Here is a 20,441-nt window from a genome sequence, read left to right on the forward strand (position 1 = left end):
CAGGGTAAACCCCAAATACGCCGAATCGGAGCTGGCCTGAATAAAAAAAATGAAAGCTTTTCTACAGCATTACCTTCGTTTGCACAGAAACAAAGAAGCGTACATTTAACTGTCCGCGAGGTTGCTTCTTCCTTCGGGGCGGCACACGTCATTTCGTTTTTCTCTGGTACCCGGGCGTTTTGTAATTGTTCAGGTCACGCCCTTATGTTCCCTGAAGAAAAAAAAAACAAAGGGCCGCGGGGGCGGGGGGGGGGGGGGGGGGGGGGGGGTTGAGGTTGCCATATCTGTGTCTTATTTTGCATAAACCTCGATTAACACCGGTTTTTTTGTCTAACACCAAAAACTTACAAAAAAAGAAAAAAAAAGAAAAAACGAATGTGTGGAAAAAAAAAAATAAACTCCGACAACACACCCCCGAATTCGAACAATATAACGCTGAAAACACGGTACCCGATGCATAACCTACTATCATCTGTGGCTACGTCGACCCAAACGGCGTAGGCCTCCGGTTGACGTAATCTCAGGGCGGTCGCAAAAAAAAAAAAAAACACTTTAGGGTATTGTGACATCGTCGAGTGCCCTCTCCTTCCGATCAAGGACAAAAAGAGAATTAGCGACCGCCATGCACACGCAAGGTGGTGTCGATCAAGGGCAGCATATGGTTTTCCCTTGCCCGTGTTACCCTTCGCATTCGGCGTGTCCCCTTTCCGCCCCGTGCGAGTAGCGCCTCCACTGTTTTCCATCCAGTTACCCTTGACGCTCGAGAAGAGCCGGACGCCTTCTTGTGACTTCGTTGTTGTGAGGAGACTACGGTTTCGGTTGGTGTCTTCATTTCCGTGTTTGTCTTTTGTCGTCTCGCTTAGCTTTCTTTATTATATCACTGCGCATTGATACTAGGTAAGGAACGCGGAAGAAGCTCGAATCATACTTGCAGGTGTTTGTTCAGCGCTATTGCGACCCTTCTGCGCGCGCGAAACAAGACCTCGATTGGCTCAAGATGAAGTTCTTGGGCGTTCCGGATTGGATAATCCTGGTGGCGACTGCGTTGGTCCTGCTGTACTTGTAAGTAAAGCTCTCATATTTACAATGTTAAAAGAAAAGGGGGGGGGGGGGGTGTTCATGGTACCCACTTTCCGGCTAAGGTAATATTTTTAATAGTCGGGAGTTTCTGTTTACAAGTTGTTTATACAAAAAAAGAGTTCTTGTGAATGGGGTTCTCTACTTCTATTATAACCGATGTGTTCAGCGTAGCAGAATAAATTAATAAGGTTATAAAACAACTATATATCGAGAAGAAAATAAAAATTTAGAAATCTAAGTTTGGAACTGCATTTCAAGATGTATCGTTTACTGGTGGTCTGTTAACTGCAGGTTGTTTGTTTTACAAGAAAATATGACGTAACGGCATTATACATTATGGAGCCATTTTCTTGGTGTTGGTTAAGATAAATGCTTCCGAAAATATGCATTTTAAGCGCTTTATTTAAAAAATACCGAAAAACAATTTAAAACAATATGCAAAAAAACACTTCAATCAGAAAATAAAACCTGCCAAGAGATTTGCAGTATTCCCATCCCTTGTGTTTACTGAAGGATTTTGTAATTTCCGTGAGGCGATGTTCTCACATATTCTCAGAAGCGCTTGTAGCATTGGCTTACACAAATATCTATATAGCTATTGTATGTATTTTATACACCAAAGGAAATTTCTGCGCTTATTAAATCACCGTCATTTCTCTAGATTACCGAATGAAGTTGAGCGCAGGAAATACTCAACTAATTCTCTCAACATTTGTGAACTGATTATGCACAAAAACAAGGCGCCTGAAAAACGTTATCGAATATTCGATATTCAGTTTCAAAGACCACTTCATTTTTAGCAAAAAAAGAAAAAGAAACAGCCTTACATGGCAAAATGCTGATATATTTGTTTTCTTCTATTAAACACTCTCTCAGGACTGTTTCATTACATTTTTTAATCCGTTGCAGATATGAGGTGGCAGATATGAAGTTAATATAAAGTATACTTTACTCGTGTTATCTTAGATCCATGTCGAAACCAGGTAAAAGCAGACAGTCTTAAATGATTTGGAACATTATTTTAGTGCCATTTTGATCACAATATATTTTATCATAACTAAGATATGTACACACGACTCGCTGTCATATAAGTTCAAGCTTGGAATATAAAAAAAAATTGAAAGACGTTCACAATCATCTGTAATGCCGAATTAGAGCGCAGCTCTTGAGGACGAGCAGGGGAGGGTCATGTGTGACGTCAGACGTTATGTCACGTTTGACGTGACGAGGGTAAAATTTTCCAGCTAAATGTGGCGGGAAAATTTTCCGCCGAATATATTGGGAAAGTTTTGCCCTCATGACGTCACACGCGACGTCATCATGGCAAAGGTCCCATAATGCAACACACGGTTACGCCGGCGGCGTCGCCTCTCAAGTCGGAGACGGGCGCCTAAGACCTGCGCTCTAAAAACAAAACAGAATCATTGTAAGATGCTATTTGCCCGGTTCGCTGTTTTCCTCGGAGGCCGTGACCCAGACGGACTCTCCTCAACACGCTTAATAGGTCAAAGAAAGGCACACAAAACTATAGCCATAACTTTCTCATCAAAGATGGCCGATGTGAAATCGCCACCTCGGGCAGCAGCATATAAGACAAGCTTTAGGCTACATGAATAACACCAATGAGGCGCCTAACTTGGCGCAAGCTTGGCAATTCTAGGAACATAACTTGGGCCTAGTACGATTTTGCTCCAAGGTGTTAGCGTCAAAGCACTTTTCTTTGGCGTTTCTACTACTTTTATTTCGATTGCCTCATAGTCACTAAAGTGCCACGCTCGAGCCAGAAATGACATGTTTCAACTGAATATCCATCAGTGAAGCCTAAATATGGCGTTCGCTTGGCAATTTAGGCTCAAAGCTGTCATATAAAAGCCGACGAACCAGAAGTAAAACCTAAGTCATGAACTTGTTTGGCGATTTAGGTTCAAAGATGCCAGATGAGAGCCAAACTACCACCAGTAAAGCGTAACGTTGACGATATTTGGCGAATCGGAATCAAGATTTTTAGACTCTAGCAAAAGAAGATTAGGTTTGGCTCTACCTTGGCTTGTTCAGGCTTTCAGCATTCACACTCCTTGTAATCCAAATGACACTCAATTTAATACGTGTGCTATCCAATTTAATTCAAGCGCCATCCATTTTAATCCCAGTGCTACCCAAAGCAGTCCTGGCGTCAGTGAATTTAATTTACCATATATATATATATATATATATATATATATATATATATATATATATATATATATATATATATATATATATATATATATATATATGCGTGTGTGTGTGTGGGGGAGTGTAAGTGTGTGTGTGTGTGTGCTTATTTGACTTTAATGGTTGCATTTCGCTTAAACTTTTGATAACTAGAGCAATTGTTTATAGAATTAGATTTTGTTTGGGGCAACTGATATTGTGATCACTACTTCGATTAATTGGAGTTACTGGTCTGATGATTGACCTAGATTAATTGACATATTGATTACTCTTTTGGTAACCTCGAGTTTTTAGTGGCGCACTCGACCTTAATTTAGCTAAATTGACGTTTTGTTTACTCTTTCTTTTGAGTTCGACTTATTGCTGATACAATTCAGACGACAAAAGCGCAATTGCAGTATATGATAACTCTTTCGATTACTTCGGGCTATTATTGACAGATCTGACTTTATTTAAAGCGTAATGCAGGTATGACTTGCAATTCTAATTACTTTTGCTCATAAATGGCATGAATTACAAGATAAAAGTTACACAAACATTTTGGATTACTCTTTGATTACTTCGAAAAATTATTGACAAAAATATAACTTGGGGGAAGTTCATTTGACCTTCTGATTTTTTTTCGTTTTACAGGTACCATATATGATTATTACCTTGCTTAATTTGAGTTAGTATTGAGCCATTTGACCTTTAATTCGGAATAATTGACATTTTGGTGACTCCTGAATATTAGAGTTATTATGTCACCAATCGGTCTATTATGAGCTCAATTCACATTATTATTACACTTTTGATTACTTCGAGTTATTTTTGATCCACTAAACTATAATTCGGTCAAAGTCACATTTCAATCACTTCTTTGATGAGTTTGAGCTCATTGTAAATCATAATAGATCGGTTGGTTGAATATTAGCTCAAGGTAATCAAAATATATTATAGTGTCAATTAGGCCAACAGTAACTCGAAGTAATGAAAAGAGCAATAAGAATGTCATTTTAGCTCACAATAGACCAATTGGTGGTATAATAACTCGAAGTAAGCAAGAGAGTCACCAGAATATCAATTATGCCGAATTAGTCTACTGGGTCAGTAGTAACTCAAAATAATAAAGAGTGATCATAATGTCAATTAGCCTCATAATAAATAAATTGACTGGAAACGAGCGCCAAAGGAAAAGGGGCAGGTGAAGAAGTGGACGACAACACGGGGCGAGGGCGCACTCGCAACAGAAAGTTTATTAGAAAACACTCATGCTTAATTAAATACCTAAAATAAACCTAGTCACTTCCAGCGTCCATCCTGTCTCTCTTAATATAAAAGTTATTTATCTGATAAGGCCACTGATGGCTCGCTGATACAGATATCACCCCCTCTTGTTTTGATGAAGAATGCCTCGTGAATCTTTCTGGTTGCTTTTTTGTTGCGTCGCCCAGGATGATTGTGTTTGACAACTTCGGGGTCACGGACATCGATCACGATGCACGGCCATATGGCCTGACGGTATCTGTTTGATAGTTGCCGCGTGCTCCCTCGCACGATCATTAATGCAGCAACTATACTCTGTGTCACCTTATGATGTACCGCAGGAAAGGATACAAGCGCGAGCTCCTTGCTCTAGGGCACATCTCGGCGACGCAAGCTCTCGTGCCTAAAGAGTAGCTCCCAATGCTATGAGCTCGCGCTTCTAGCCTTGTCTGCGGTACAACATAAGGTAAAACGGAGTATAGTATGTAGGGAAAACAGGCCGCTGCATTAATGATCGTGCGAGGGGGGGATCGGTGGCCGAGTGGTCTAGCGCACACCAGCTCGGAGCACGTGGAGCGAAAGCTCGCGCTGCAGAACCCAGGGATCCTGGGTTCGAGCCCCACCCCTGCCCGTTTCGATCTGGATGAGCATCGTACCGGCGTGCGGTCGTGTATCACTACTGCGTGACGCACGTTAAAGACCCCAGGCTAGCGGCTGTACCGCACTGGCTAAATTTCTCATCTACAGCTGGGAGACTCGTCGCCCCTGTGAGGCAGACCAAGTTCTAGGCTGTATAAACACAGACACAACCCAATTATTATTGATCGTGCGAGGGAGCACGCGGCAACTATCAAACAGACACCGTCAGCGTGAGGCCATATGGCCGTGCATTGTGATCAATGCCCGTGCACCCCGAAGTTGTCAAACACAATCATCCTGGGGCGACGCAGCAAAAAAACAACCAGAGAGATTCACGAAGTATTCGTCATCAAAACAAGAGGGGCCGATATGTGTATCAGCGAGCCGTCATTCGCCTTATCAGATAAAGAACTTTTATATTTAGAAAGATAGGGGAGAAGCTGGAAGTGACTAGGTTTATTTGAGGTATTGAAGCATGTGTGTTTTCTAATAAACTTTCCGTTGCGAGTGCCCGCCCCGTGTTGTCGTCCACTTCTTCACCTGTCCTTGTTCCTTTGGCGCTCATTTCCAATCATGAACCAACAAACCGAGCTAAACATTTTGTTAAATAAATTGGTTGAGCATTAGAAAAAAATAGTCAACAGAATGTACCGTAGGCCATATCAAATTCAATCAGGCCAATGTAACTTGAAGTAATTAAAAGGTAATATTACAGTGAATTCCGCTTATAATTGTTTAATTGGTTGTAAAACTTGAAGTAATCAAAATATTCACTTAAATCTATATTGGGGCGAATTAAAGTGTATTGGGTAAATAGTAACTCAAAGTAATCAAAATAGTAATAATAACGTCAACAATTGCTTTCGAATAAATCAATTGGTTGAATATTAGCTAAAATAATCAAATGAGCCTTCAAAGTGTAATGCAGGCCGAAATTAAGTCTGTTGTGTCAAAAGTAACTCGAAGTAATAAAGAGTAATATTAAAGTGATTTGGGATTATAATATATCAATTGGTGATTTATTAACTAAGTAACCACGAGAGTCAACAAACTGTCAATTATGGCGAATTAAGGTCCATTGAGTCAATAGTAACTCAAAGTAGTCAAAATACTAATCATCATGTCTATTGGGCTTCTAATAAATAAACTAGTTGAATATTACCTCAAAATAATCAAAACGGTCATCACTATGTCAATTAGGCCTAATTAAAGTAAACTCGGTCATTATTAACTTAACGTAATCAAAAGAGTAATCATATAGTAAACTAGGCTTGAATAAAAAAATTTGGTTGAATATCAAAGGAATCAAAACGGACATTATACAGTGTCAATTAATCCGAATTAAAGTCAACTTCGTCAAAAGTAACTCCAAGCAATCAAAATTCCAATAATAATGGGAACTGAGCCCGTAATAGATGAACTGGTGGCATACTAACTCGAAGTAATCAAGAGAGTCCCCAAAATGTCAATTAGGCCGAATTAAAGTTAATTGAGTCAATCGTAACTCAAAGTAATAAAAATAGTAATCACAATGTCAATTGAGTTCATAATAAATGATCGTTAGAATATTACTCTACAGTTTAATATTATAATCATGATGTCAATTAGGCCATATTAAGATCTATGAGTCAAAAATAACTCTAAGTAGTAAAAAAAATAATAATATTGTGAATTGAGCTAATAATAGAGGAACTGGTTACATAGTACCTCGAAGTAGTGAAGGGAGGCACACCAATGCCAATTAACTGGCATAAAGTTTATTGAGTAAATAGTAACTTGAAGTAATCAAACTAATAATCATCGCTTTAATTAAGCTTGTAGCGTCTTGGGTTGTTCCAAACTCGACTCGGAAGTTAAACTGGTCTGGAACGGTTGCTAAGGACACTAACGTTTTATTAATTAAGATATGGCCGAATTTAGAATAATGATGAAGGCGCGGCGTCGGCGTCTGTCCAGGCCGCTGGTCCCAAATTGTCTGGTCTCCGTCTCGTCTTCCTTTTAAACCCTCGTGCCGAGGGTTACCTCGCGGTGGCGTGGAGTGGTGCAAACGCGAGGCAATACGTCAGCCAGTTGGGGCAGCAGTATTTGCCGTGCTATGGTTAGATTGCCAGGATACCATCCAACATTGCGCAACGAATGTTTCGCGGAACATATGGAAGCGTGCGGTAACATCCGCCGACGACGCTGCAATTGAGCCGGGTAAAATAATTCGTAACTCTCAGGGGCCGGTCGGTCGAGCGGAGAAAAGCTCTCTCGGGAACCGCTGTGTCGGTGCGTGCGTACCTGACCGCAAGCTTATGACAAATCAATTGGCTGAGTATTAGCTCAAACTAATCAAGTCATCAAGATGTCAAATATGGCGAATTGTTTTAGTAGTAACTCGAAGTAATCAAAAGAGCAATCATAATGTGACTCGTGGTCATAATAAATCGCTTAGTGTGTGATGCTTCGTGTTGCGTATAAGTGTTTAAATGTAATAAGTGTGTAAATGTTTATATCCTCTGTACACAAACATACACTGAGCTATTCCTTTCTCCGATCAGACTTCTGTAATCTCGACGTATGGCTTCAAAGAGCGTGTACCTTGGACGAAAGAACATGATACGGAAAATGAACTACTGCATAATGGCGTCAAAACGTTGTTGTCTTATTTAGCTAACAAGCTACGTTTTCCAATGTATGCAAGTAATTGCTTAGTGCACTATTGAGACTACCAACTTCTAGGTGGTCCGTGCTGTCTTTCTAGGACGACAGGTCCTTATGCTGGGGGTGTGCTCTTATAACACCGCTGCGTGTTCAAACAGACCCTGAAACGGATTTATCCATCCTGCGCTATGTCAATAATTTTCCCAGAACACGACGTCGACAGAGCAAATAAATCAGAGAAACTGGTGACACAAACGACTTTGCTTTTTCTAGAAATGACCTTGTAAGCCGCACGCGGGTTCAGGCGACTGGCTGTGCCCTTGAGCGCGTGTCCACAACCTCATTCTGATTGTTCAGACTCTACGCGAAGTGGCCTTAAGTTTCACTTCCTCTCCACAGCTCCGCGCAATGAAACACATTAGGATTAGGTAATGATGTTCGAATGTGTAGTCAGGGGCTCGGACTTGCCGCTCAAGAAGGAATCCTTTCATGCGAGCAACCGACTAAATACAAGGGTGCCCTACATGAAGGGATACCTCCAACGTAAAATGGAGGCAGCGGAGTACACTGCCACAAGTGTCCTAGTGATAAAAAGAAAATCTATTTTTTTCTGCAGAAGAGGCGAAAATACTTAATATCAGTCTATGAAATGTCTCTACACGTTAAGCACTTTTTTTTTCTTCCAAAATTTACCGGGTTACATATTTCTCGTCTTGTATTTGACACCAAGAACAAACAAAATTTGACATATATTCACAAATTCAGGTCTCTCAGACACTTCATTATATTTAGTATGAAACGAATTAGAAATCAAGCAAGCTGCGTACTCGAAATTTGTTTTATTCATATACATCACCCGACACCTTTTTTTTTTTGCCCGGTAACTTGTGAGAAAAGAAAGACACCTTCAGTAGCTCGGTCACTTTTCTTTTCTTGAATACTGGCAAATGCTTGCATCAATATGCCCAAACATTCTTCGCTGAGCTTTCGCCTACCCAGTATCTGTCTCCGTCACCATATCCGGCGGTGTTGTCCCCCGAGTACTGCATTCATGTTATTCTCGGCCGTCCCGTGCGATATGTCCTTCAGAATGTCCTCCAAATCGTCGATGTTGATAAAATCCCCGAGCTCTTTCGCAATGATCACCCTGCGCGTCTTGTTCATGAAGTCACGTCGCAATCACGCCCTTCCTTGCTCTTTTTTTTATATATATACATTTTTTTTTTATTGTGATCCGGATTTGATAATGCGTTCCACAGCACAGACTGTTTTTTTTTTTAATCGATAGCTTCAAGGTGTTCGTGTCGCAGGGAAGCCGGCGTCGGTTGGACGCGAAAATTCAGGATTGGGGTTTTCCCCCGCAGTGGCATTACGCAATGCAAAGCGTCAGGCTTGCATTGCGTAATGCCACAGTGCAGATTTCATTTTTAGGTGTAAACAGATGTTCCGCCTAATTATTCGCTGATATTGTATCGCTGGTATTGTACAAAATAGACCAATAGCTAAGACTATTTTGCAGAGATACACGGAATGTTTTAAACCAATCGATATGTGTTATCTACGAAATGGAAGGATCCTATACTGATAACTGTTATTATAACTGTGAATCCTTTAATAAACTGAAACGATGTGAAACCTTGATGAACAAATCAAACATATCTCTGTTTCATTTAAATGCGAGAAGGATTAGAAATAAAAGTGATGAGATTGAAATATTTTTAAGTTCACTAACTCATAGCTTTGATATTTTGGCATCCACGGAGACGTGGTTTACCGGAGACTGTGATGTTATCAACTTCAAAAATTTCAAGAGCGAACAAATCTATCGTACAAGCCGGAAAGGAGGTGGAGTGTCACTTTATTTGCGCGAAGGTCTGAAATATAAAAGTATTCCAGACTTCACGGGTGTTGATTATAATCATGAATCATTAGTCGTTCAAAGTTCTAAAACGGTTATTGCTGCAATATACAGGCCACCGAACGGATCCTTTAGTATATTTTTTAGTTTCATTACAGGCTTACTGGAGTATGTTACTTCAATGAATTTTCAGATTGTCCTAGTAGGCGATTTTAGTATAGACTTGCGGTCTCATGAACCGCCGAAAGTTGAATTTCTTGAAATAATAGAGTCTTTTGGTTGTACAAACTTAGTCAACATGCCTACGAGAATAACGGAACACACTGAAACTTTGATCTTTGTATAACAAATTATGAAACTCATGGCACAAGAGCAGGCGTATTTTCGGTGGATCTAAGCGATCATTTTATTATATTTTGTTTTATCTGCTGGAAGAACTCGGGCAGTAAGCAATCTAGCGCACATGAAAAGCTGACTTATCGCCATACTAGTAACCAAAAAAATATTGAACAGTTTACCATACTCATTTCGAACGATAACTGGAACGATGTTCTAACCGAACTAGACCCTGATAAAGCGTACGATAAGTTCGTGGAAAGAATAAGAGAATATTATGACTCAGCTTTTCCTCGGGTTCAATGTAAAAAGCACAACAAATCAAAGAAACCATGGGTTACTGCAGGGTTATACAAAACAATAAAAGCAAGAAATGAGCTGTTCGATAAATTTATCAAAACTAGAGACCTTAATATTTTAACTGAATACAAAAAGCAACGTAATAAACTGACTGTAGATTTGAAAAAAAAGCGAAAGTTAGATATTATACAAATAAATTTGTATCTATAAAAACAGCCCAGAAAAAGTATGGAAGACTGTTAAAAACGTACTATCCGCTGTCCCTAATGTCATACCAAATGAACTCACAATAGATGATCAGACATATTCTCACCCGTCACTGGCCGAGAGGTTCAACTTGCATTTTTTGACTGCAGGTGGCAGTGTTCCTACATTAATGGACTACAGCAACTATGAAACGTACATAACCATGAACTTAGCTAACTCTATATTTTTGACTCCCACCAATGAAACAGAAATTAATGATATAATTGTCTCGTTGAAGTGCAGCAGCGCCTTTGGATATGATGATTTCAAGGTAGCCCCCATCAAAGCAGTAAAAGACTGGATTCGTTCTCCTCTAGCACATTTATGCAATAGAATTATTGAAACTGGTATATTTCCTAATAAAATGAAATTAGCTAGAGTTTGTATTATACACAAAGGTGGTACATTAACTAACCTAAACAACTACAGGCCCATATCAGTGCTTCCATTATTTTTCAAAAATTGCAGAAAAGGTAATAAATACTAGGTTTTCTAAATATTTTCTTTACAATAATATTATAACATCTTGTCAGTATGGGTTTCAGAAAGGAAAATCTACAGAAACAGCTTCGCTATGCATAAAAAACAAAATAATAAGTAACATAGAAAATCGACTTTACACACTCGGTATATTCCTAGATTTTCGGAAAGCTTTTGACTCTATAAAGCATGATATTCTTCTGTGGTGTAAGGGGATTAGCTCTCGAACTTATCAAGAATTACTTATCAGCTCAAAGACAATTCACATCTATAAACGGTTTTACATCACAAACTTCCCTGATACAGTAAGGCGTTCCTCAGGGTTCAATCCTCGGACCTTTGTTATTTTTGGCATATATAAATGACATAGTTAATATACCGCGAACCCCCGATATTATCCTGTACGCGGACGACACCAACGTCTTCTTTTGCGGGACAAATCTCGATGAAATTGAACAGTGTGCAAATTGCTGGCTTAATGAGCTATCTCAGTGGTTGCGGTCTAACCAACTAGAGTTAAACACAGCGAAGACAAAATGTTATATTCAGGTCCAAAAATAAACTTGTTCAGCGTAAGTTGAATGTTACATTTTTAAACTCTACGATAGAAAGCACTTCGGCTCATAAGTTCCTTGGTGTTTGGTTTGAGGAGTTTTTAAGTTGGACGAACCATGTAAACAAAATTAGATGTGATATATCACGTTCAATTGGTATACTGAATAAAGTCAGACACTTGTTACCAAACTGGCTTAAACTGCAGCTTTACTATACTCTTGTGTACTCCCGCCTACAGTATTGTCTTTTAGTTTGGGGAACCACGACAAGAACAAACAATGAAAAAGTTTTTCTTTTACAAAAGAGGGCCGTTAGGTTCATAGATAATTTAGGTTATATTCAGCATACATCGCCCACATTCGAAATATACAAGCTATTACCCATCGGACATGTTTTTTCTATTAAATTAGCGAACATTATATTTGACGAGATAAAGCGGGATGAGACCTCTTACTTCAACGCCTACCTTCATAAGCCTGCCGATTACACTCTTAGACACACTTTTTACATCAAACAAAATGTTAGAACAAACTATGGAACTCAAACACTGTAGCAATCTCCAGATGTTTAGGAAAATTATCAAATTATATTTTCTTTCAATCGAATAATATGCACCTGCCACTTGTGCCATTAGTTCAAATGTGCAAATGTGATCAATTATATGTAACAGTGTTTGTTATTTTTCACTAAACTTTGTGACTCTTCAAATGTTTTCATCCGTAAACTTATTTTGATGTGAATTCGGTAATTGATGTTCATTTTTTTTTCGGTATCCTTAGAAGTACGTGCCGAGTGCTGTAATGGGGGCTGGTGGCCACGTCAGAGGACTTCGTGTCTTCTTTTGCCGCAGCCTCCCAAACATATGCATGTCGAAATAAACTTATTATTCCGCAAACCGTAGGGATTGGCTCTTTGAGTCTTTTGCTAGTAAATATGGGAAAAAAACAAAATGCAAAACGTCACGCTTGCATTGCTTAATGTCACAACTCAGACTGCGTTTTTTGTTCTAAACATATGTTTCGGCGTCGTCATTCGCTGATCTGCATCCGTAAGTTCCGGTGATTGACTCTTCGAGTGTTGTGCGGGAAAGCAGACTCACGGGCTTTTTTTAGAGTGTAGAGTATTTGTATTCCGTGAATCTGAATATTGTTACAAATGAAGGCAACGACAGGATGGAAAGTGATTTGGAGAAAAAAAAATCACAGGGTCTTTTATGTAATCCCTAAGACGACTTGAAGGCAAAAGCCCAAGCGCCGATGTAAACGTGATAAACCTCCGTAGACAGCACGCTCTCTGACCTCGCACTTTTGGCGCCGTTTCATTGGTACCTTTTGTGTCGCTGACGTGTTTTTGTGCTCTTCGTTTCGCCGACGTGCTTTCGCCCAAGGACTTTGAAAGTCGATCGAACAATGAGACATATAAGGCTTTCGCCTTAATAAACGGGAGTCTTCTAGGATTCCGTGACCGAGCGTTGCTTGTTCGGCCCTGCGCGTGGCAATATCACGTTCGTCTTGCCCGAAGATGTGACTAAACGCGAGAAAACACGAAAAGCATCCGCCCAGTCGTGACGTCAGACTAGAATGTTTGGGCAGCCAAGCGCGTGTCGCTCGTGTGGGCAGCGCGTGCACGTCTTATTTCTTTACCTTTTTGAAACTAGCGAAAGTGCGCATGCATAGCTTTGGTAGGCGCTGAAGATGCGCGAGAGCGGATATTCTTAAAAATCATTCTATGACGTCACCGCACTCCGGAAAGTAGGGTTTCAGCGGTAGTTTGAAAATGATTTTCTGATGCCTCCGTGCTTCAAGTTGAAAAATAATCCGAATATTCGTGATCCTGGAGGCAAAATCAAGACGATATAAATGCTTTTACTCATTTACAAAACCGCTTCCGTTTCCCTTTAAAAACAATTTGGTTGTGTATGCAGTACAACCAAATTTTTTTTGGTTGTACTGCATACACAACCAAATTTTGGTTGTAGCGGTTGTAGTGCAGTACAACCGCTAGCATGTGGTCTTTAACGTGCATCACGCAGTAGTGACACACGACCTCACGCCAGTAACATGCTCATCCAGATCGAAACGGGCAGGGGTGGGGATTGAGCCCAAGGTCCTGGGTTCTGCAGCGCGATCTTTCGCTCCATGTGCTCTGGTGTGCGCTAGCCCACTCGGCCACCGATCGCCCTTTTCCCTTTTAGCTGTCAATGACTGCAGTGTAAATGAAGAATAAAAGAGTCTATGAAGGAGTACATTGAGAACCATGCGTGAAAGTGTGGTAAGTGGTAGACTAAAGACGTGGCTTACTGAGAAACAAATCACAACATCTCCACGTGGTGAATGATGTTGACTGGGGCGAAGCTCTGGTGGTGCTAATGATACTGATTTTATTGTTCATAAGTAGAGCTGATGGTGCTGGTTGTTTGTACTGCTCATAGGTAGTGCCGAGTTCCGGGTTGCGTTTAGTAACCCCAGCTCTTGAGTTATTAGAACATCTCAGAGCCCCCTACTCGTCCCGCTGTCGTGGTCAAGTGGTTAAGGCGATGGACGAGAAATCCATTGGGGTCTCCCCGCGCAGGTTCGAATCCTGTCGACTACGCAAACATTTATTTCTTTTTTTTTAAGAAGCCAGATTAGATGGCAATCGATGTGAGCACGGACGCCGGACGGATGGACAAGGCTAGACCCTAAGGAGCTTCGCCCCTAAAACCTTTAGCGTATCCTTCACCTTGCGAAGTTGTGCTGTGAGCAAAGACAGTGGAAGGATACGCAGATGTGTCCCAAAAAAGTATAAATCATGGATAGATTATGTATTCTCATGACTAAGTTTTCAAATGAATTCACGTGCGTTTACATGAACGTACGACTATTGAGGGTATGGCGACCTGCGGGCGGTGACACTTTTTTGTTTTACTAATGCATGCTACTGGTTTTATCTTTTAGCCTAGTTAATGACTATGGAGTAATGCCAACAACTCTCAAAATACAAGCACGTTAGTGGTGGCTAAGGTGTATAAAGACAGAATATAACTAGGGAATTCCCGTAACAATATTTAGCTCACTCTAAAATCAAAGTAAATTAAAATGGTATGATAGCTCTGCTGCAGTAATGGACGCTAGCCAATATACAAACCAACATAAAACGTATCTCTGTAAGATTTAAAAAAAAGCCTAACCGGCGTGAAAGTATCAGGGTGGAAGTCCTGGATAGTTATTGTTCAGTATTGAAAAAAGACCATTATTGAAATTCCGCAGTATGTCGCTGCTGTAGATTTTGTTTTATAGCGCATCGATACACTTACTGTTTGCTTATTTGATGGCATCGTGTAATGCATTCTCCATAACGCGCTCGAAGTGCTGTACATAGGAAGTTTGATTGATGATGAAATTTGAAAACGGTTTGGTTGTTTAGAGTGCATGTTGTCATTTTGATATTTTAGGAATATATCGTCAATTTGCTAAAAAGGGCATCTACTTAATACGTTCGGTTGTAATGTAGCTTTACAACCATATAATGAACGTCTACCACACTCCAGCAACACCATTATAAAACCGAGAATAGAATGCGTTAATAAAAAAAATAAAAGCCGATATCTAAGATGCAGACCATAACGTTTTCAATATTCTTGCGGTTGCTGCCCATCGGGACAAATATTCTTTACCCTGCAGACTTTAGGCAGATATGTGAAGCTTCATTTGGTTCTTTGCTTTTTCTAAGGTACGCAGCAAGATACAGAAACTACTGGAAAGAGCAGAATGTCATCCACGAAGAATTCTCTCTCATATTTGCAGCTGCCCGACGATTAATCTTCAAGGTGAAAATTCTATTCTGGATGTTCTAAAAGGATGGAAATAAACTGAATTGCAGGTATAGCAAGTTTTAATGGACCGGCAGTTCAAAAACAGCTGTTCCTTTGGAACGAAGGCCTTTGTAACAATATCCACAGTAGTTTTTTTTTCGTTTTTTTTTAAACCAAACAGGTTCTGTGCAACTCTATATGATTTGTAGTACACTTGTTAAAACTGAAGATCGGAGCCGTGAATTTCTAGATGCGTATGTGGTAATCTTCCAACACTTCGGACAGTGTCTGTTTCTATGTGTCTATCTTTAATCTATATTAGTAGGATAACGGTGATAGTCATACTATGTGGATATACTAACAGTCTGCACTGCATGCAGAGATATCCATCTCTCGCTCGTAAATTTAAATTACGATGTCTCACAATAAATAGCTCTCATAAAAATTAGCTCCACGTAGTTCATGATTAAATGCCGGTGCTTAGCACGTGTATTTCATTTTTGAGTGAAAACCCATTACATCGCAATACGCAGGCATATAGAAGTATTTTCTTCCTTGTATGCTTGTTTTATGTATAAAAAAACAACTAAAGTTAGTCAATTGAAGTTTTATTTATTGTAGAAAATCGAACAGCTCTACAGAGAGCGTCGCAATTACCACGAAGAGGCATGCAATCTGAGGTTCGCGCAATATTTCGGGCCTGTTGTATTTTAATGCCTGACGTATATTTCAGCCATTTCATCAAATGGACCAGGAGAGATACCGTCAATTTGGGAAATTATTTGGGTGAGTTCACATATCTTTCGCTGACTTTAAAACTATGTTCTAATCACGTTTTCCACACATTTTGGGCTTACTTTCAGCGTTTACGAAGCCGCAAAACCCCTGCTCTTTGTGGCTGATCCGGAATTGGTGAAGCGCGTTCTGGTCAAAGATTTTCCTTCCTTGCCAAATAGAAGGGTGAGTGGGATGGTTGAACCTGTCCTTTACGCGCAATTGATTGCGATCTCTGAGAGCTCAGCTAGCCTTAATTCTATTATATATCTTTCTTTTCGGTGCGTATATTGAGTTTTAATTTACGATGAACCGCAGACGATGCTGCGAGCCATCCAAGCGAATGAAATGCCGCGTGCTCATCACGCAACCTTTGGGAGGAGGGCAGTGATGCGTGAGGCGCGTAGTAGCGTGGCGCGTTCAAACCGCATCGAGTGGGGTGGCTCATGGTGTCCCCTGCTGGGGCCTGTATAGTAAGGTGCGTGGGAGTATCGACGTTTGCCACTACGGCATCTGGGCACCGCAGTCTTACTTACTAAGTGTACAGGTAATCTTATAACCAAGTCAGGATTAATGGAGGCTAACGGCAGTACCCTTTAGAGACGGCGGTGACTTGCGCCACCTATAGTCTAGTTGGCGCCAGTCTCAATAATGCGTGCCCGTGGTAGCCAAACTGGCGCCCAGATAAAGCCTTTTCAATCCACGATGTCCAGACTAGCTTTTGAAGCGTGACTGCTTCGCAAACGTATGTAATGATGTACAGTAAGTTAGTATTAAGTACGAGTACATTTTAATTTCTCTCTTTTCTACAAGAAATTACCGAATGAGGAAGGAAGTGAGTAAGTGTCGAGTTATGTTGTTAATGTAGAGGTTTTGCTTAAGCAGTGACAGCGTCTTGTTCAGGCCATGACACATGTATCATCGGTTTTTTTTTTATTAGTGATTCACATGACACAGTCTTTTCTTTTATCAAGTAGCTTCCCGCGTAATCCTGCACTGCTACAATCATTGTGCTTATTTTCATTCCTCACAATGCATGCATTGTTCACTGATGTCAATTTGAATATCGCAAATTATTTTGAGCAGATAAGCTTGAGAGTGAGAATGTAAAAATTTTGCTATTCGTTAAAGAACCACTAATAGTTAGTTTTTATTCATCACTTTCACAGCAATTTCACACCTGCTGGGCCAAAAAGCACGAGGGGTTTATAATAACCCTGAAAGGAATAAAAAAAAACTCGACCAAAAGACGCCTAACATTGGTGAAATAAATTTATAGAATCCCTAATTAGCCACTGAAGGGATTGTATCTTCACGCCAAGAAACAACTCTGGGTGTAACCTGTACGCTGAACTACGGGTGCACTAACGTCGATCAAAATACTTTTCGGGGGAGAGGCATTTCGGCCCAAGTCATTACTGTATATAGGCAAAGTTAGAATCGAGGACCAAGTACGAAAGATTGAAATTCCTTTTCCAAATTATACATAACTTTATAAATATCAACAAATCGGATTACTTCGAAAAGAGCACTAACGAATCCTCAAGGCATCGCCATAGCATGTTCATTCGTAATCCATCTGTACAAAATGATTGTTTTAAATTAAATTTTTTTTCATAGAACCATCAGAGAGTGGAATATGCTGCCCGATTCTGCTGTCTCGTCAACATCCCTTAATGCCTTTTTAGAAAGTATACATAATATTGTCGGATATGACAGCCGTGAAAAGCCGTAATCGTACAAATACGGACCAAGTTCCTGCTTTCTTGTGAAATTTTAATACCTGTGCTGCTTTCAGTTTTGTAACTTTTTCTTGTGCGCTTTCAAGTGTATGAAGCGGTCTTCTGCAATCCACTGTCTTGTTTAATTACTCTTTGTATAGTGGTTACTTTCATCTTTTATTTTTGTATACCCACTCCTGTAATAGCCCAATGGGCAGACAGTATCAATAAATGAAATGATGAAATGAAAAGTTGTTATGTGAAGATACAAAGAGTGACTGCCTCTCAATGCTATCTGTTATCTCCACTGTTGATTGGCAAGTAAGTCGCTGAAGTATGACTACCCTGAGAGAAATATAAAAGTACTGGCAAGCTGGTGAATTGCAGACATAACCAGACCTGACACACCGGAAGAAGAAAAAAGAAGGATACGAAAAAGAGGACGATACACACAATGTCTCACAACACACACAACGTTACAGGCAGACTACGCTGCCTGCAACGCATCCTCAGCTGTTCTGTCCCATAAGGCTCATGCATAGGTCTTGGTGTGAAATTTAGGTAAGAAGAGCCGGCGTGTCAAGCTGTTGCTTATGGCAATTTTAACAATAAAAATAAAAGTTCAGAAAAAAAAAAAGACGCGCGAAAGCAAATGTTGTTGCCGTCGCGGCGTCCCAATTCGATGCTACAGAAACTTCCGTGGACTGACCAGCTGAGAGCGAGCTACAGCAGAACAAGCGTCTGCTATGTCCGTGTCCACTGATGCCCCACCGCCAGGGTCGCAACAGGCAACAGCTCGATACTAGAGAGCTTGTATTACAGAGAGAGTTTCCAACTGCTGGGTCGGCGTCACGTGGTGTACGGGCCGCGTTTGTACGACGAGCTGCGAGGAGGGGGAAAAGGCTTTGTTCGTCTGCAAGCCTCTTCACGTTTTCGCCACCTTTCCTCCTGAACAAGTGACAACGCAGCGCATGCGCACTTGCAATCAATCTCCGCAAGAAGCGTCCGCCATTAAATTTGAAACTCTCACGACGGTTCGTGCTGGGCGCTCTCTACAATCTAGGTAATTTACATGATTCTTCCATGGCGTTATCGGGTGGTATGCCTGCAGCGTCCTCCTTCGACGACGCGGCAGGCATACCAGTCGGGGACGCGTTCCAGGCACCGAGATAAGATTGCGAGACCGGAGCCCTGATTGCACAAACGTGATTTGTATAATGCTGATCAAAATCCAAATAGCTAAAGGCGGGGTCGTACTGGCGGGGTCGTACTGACGCTTGTACCCAAAGCTACACGCGTGGACATGGTTATTTGTATAACGTTCGCACTGCACAACCGCGGGTGCACGGCAGGCAGGCACGCTCAAAGCGCGTATCTCGCTCCTCTAGCCTTTGGCTTTGATCACGTCGAAAGTGATGAGAGTGTGATAGTCATTCTGATGCGCAGGTGTTAAGTTTCAACGATTCGATTCTGGACAACGTGATGACCATCATCCCTGTCGAGAAATGGAGGAGGATCCGACCAGCAGCAAGCCCAGCGTTCTCTACAGGAAAGCTGCGCAAGGTTTGTTCCACTGTTTAATGGGTCTTCGAGCAGATATTTTATCTTTGACCTTGACTTAGGTTTGATCATTTAACTTGTTTAGATAGGATGAGAGACTTAGCGTCATAACTCTAGAGGGAGTAAACTCACAATATTTTATGGATAGTTATGTTCGCGAGCGTATGTTGGTTGAGCGTGTTCGATTTCTTTGATTTTCAAGTCGTGTGTTGCTGGGGGGCGGGGGCAGGGAAGTGGGCCATGGGCAACTGCGTTATATGTACACAACGCTGCGCAATGAAGGTCCCCTCAACTGTCATCAGCACTGGTCGTTGCTGAAAGGTCGAGGGTTCTTAAACTTTACGCACTAGTAACGTAAAACAAATAAAAAAAGTTTGTATAAACTCTATTGTTAGAGAGAAATAAGTAGGGCTCATGGCTAAAGAGGCCAGCGCATCTCGTGTTTGGTAACGCGCTGGCTCGAGCAGTCTCGAAGACACAGGCACAATGTACATTCTTCCTGTGTAATAAAACAATCGATTCATTCAGACTCACAATATTATTCAAAGGCGTCTTGCAAAGCAAATATACGCCGCGAATTGTGTGCAACCAAAATGGATATGCCGCAATATAGCCACGAGCGCCCTTCGAAGGTGGAGCACTTTTAATGCGCCGTTCGGACTCACCAGTGGGTGTCCTAATGTAAATGCAACCATAATTGGACACGGCCACTTATGTCTACTTCTACTCACTGATGTCCCCTCCTTTCTTAAACTTACGCAGCCCTGACGTTTGTACCCTATAAAACCTTAAATTAATTTTGAGAATTTGGGCATTATATATACGCTGGTGCCTAGATGAGTTAAATCTTGTAAGAAAAGGAACTAAATAAAGGGAACGGCCTTTGCTCAGAATCAAATAAAACGAATGAGACCATGACATAGGTAATTCACTCTTCGGCTCAGTTTCGAACAATGCTTCTAGTCCCCTTGTGCGTGAGTAATTGCTATATACT

The 20,441-nt window shown here is 40.9% G+C and overlaps 1 protein-coding gene across 1 annotated transcript in view; it reads left to right on the forward strand.

Annotated features, from left to right (window-relative positions):
* The first annotated feature begins 942 nt into the window (after positions 1 to 942).
* The window catches only part of LOC115317152 (cytochrome P450 3A24-like), a 43,562-nt gene continuing 24,063 nt past the window's right edge, over positions 943 to 20,441 (forward strand). Inside the window, exons 1-5 of the mRNA XM_040206076.3 lie at positions 943 to 1,062; positions 15,311 to 15,407; positions 16,126 to 16,178; positions 16,256 to 16,352; positions 19,334 to 19,450. Coding sequence (XP_040062010.1) covers positions 998 to 1,062; positions 15,311 to 15,407; positions 16,126 to 16,178; positions 16,256 to 16,352; positions 19,334 to 19,450 — 429 coding nt within the window. The 5' untranslated portion in view covers positions 943 to 997. The remainder of the gene's footprint in view (positions 1,063 to 15,310; positions 15,408 to 16,125; positions 16,179 to 16,255; positions 16,353 to 19,333; positions 19,451 to 20,441) is intronic.

This window comes from Ixodes scapularis, unplaced genomic scaffold, assembly GCF_016920785.2.
Source record: "Ixodes scapularis isolate PalLabHiFi unplaced genomic scaffold, ASM1692078v2 PGA_scaffold0__279_contigs__length_252992795, whole genome shotgun sequence".
NCBI classification, from domain to species: Eukaryota; Metazoa; Arthropoda; class Arachnida; order Ixodida; family Ixodidae; genus Ixodes; species Ixodes scapularis.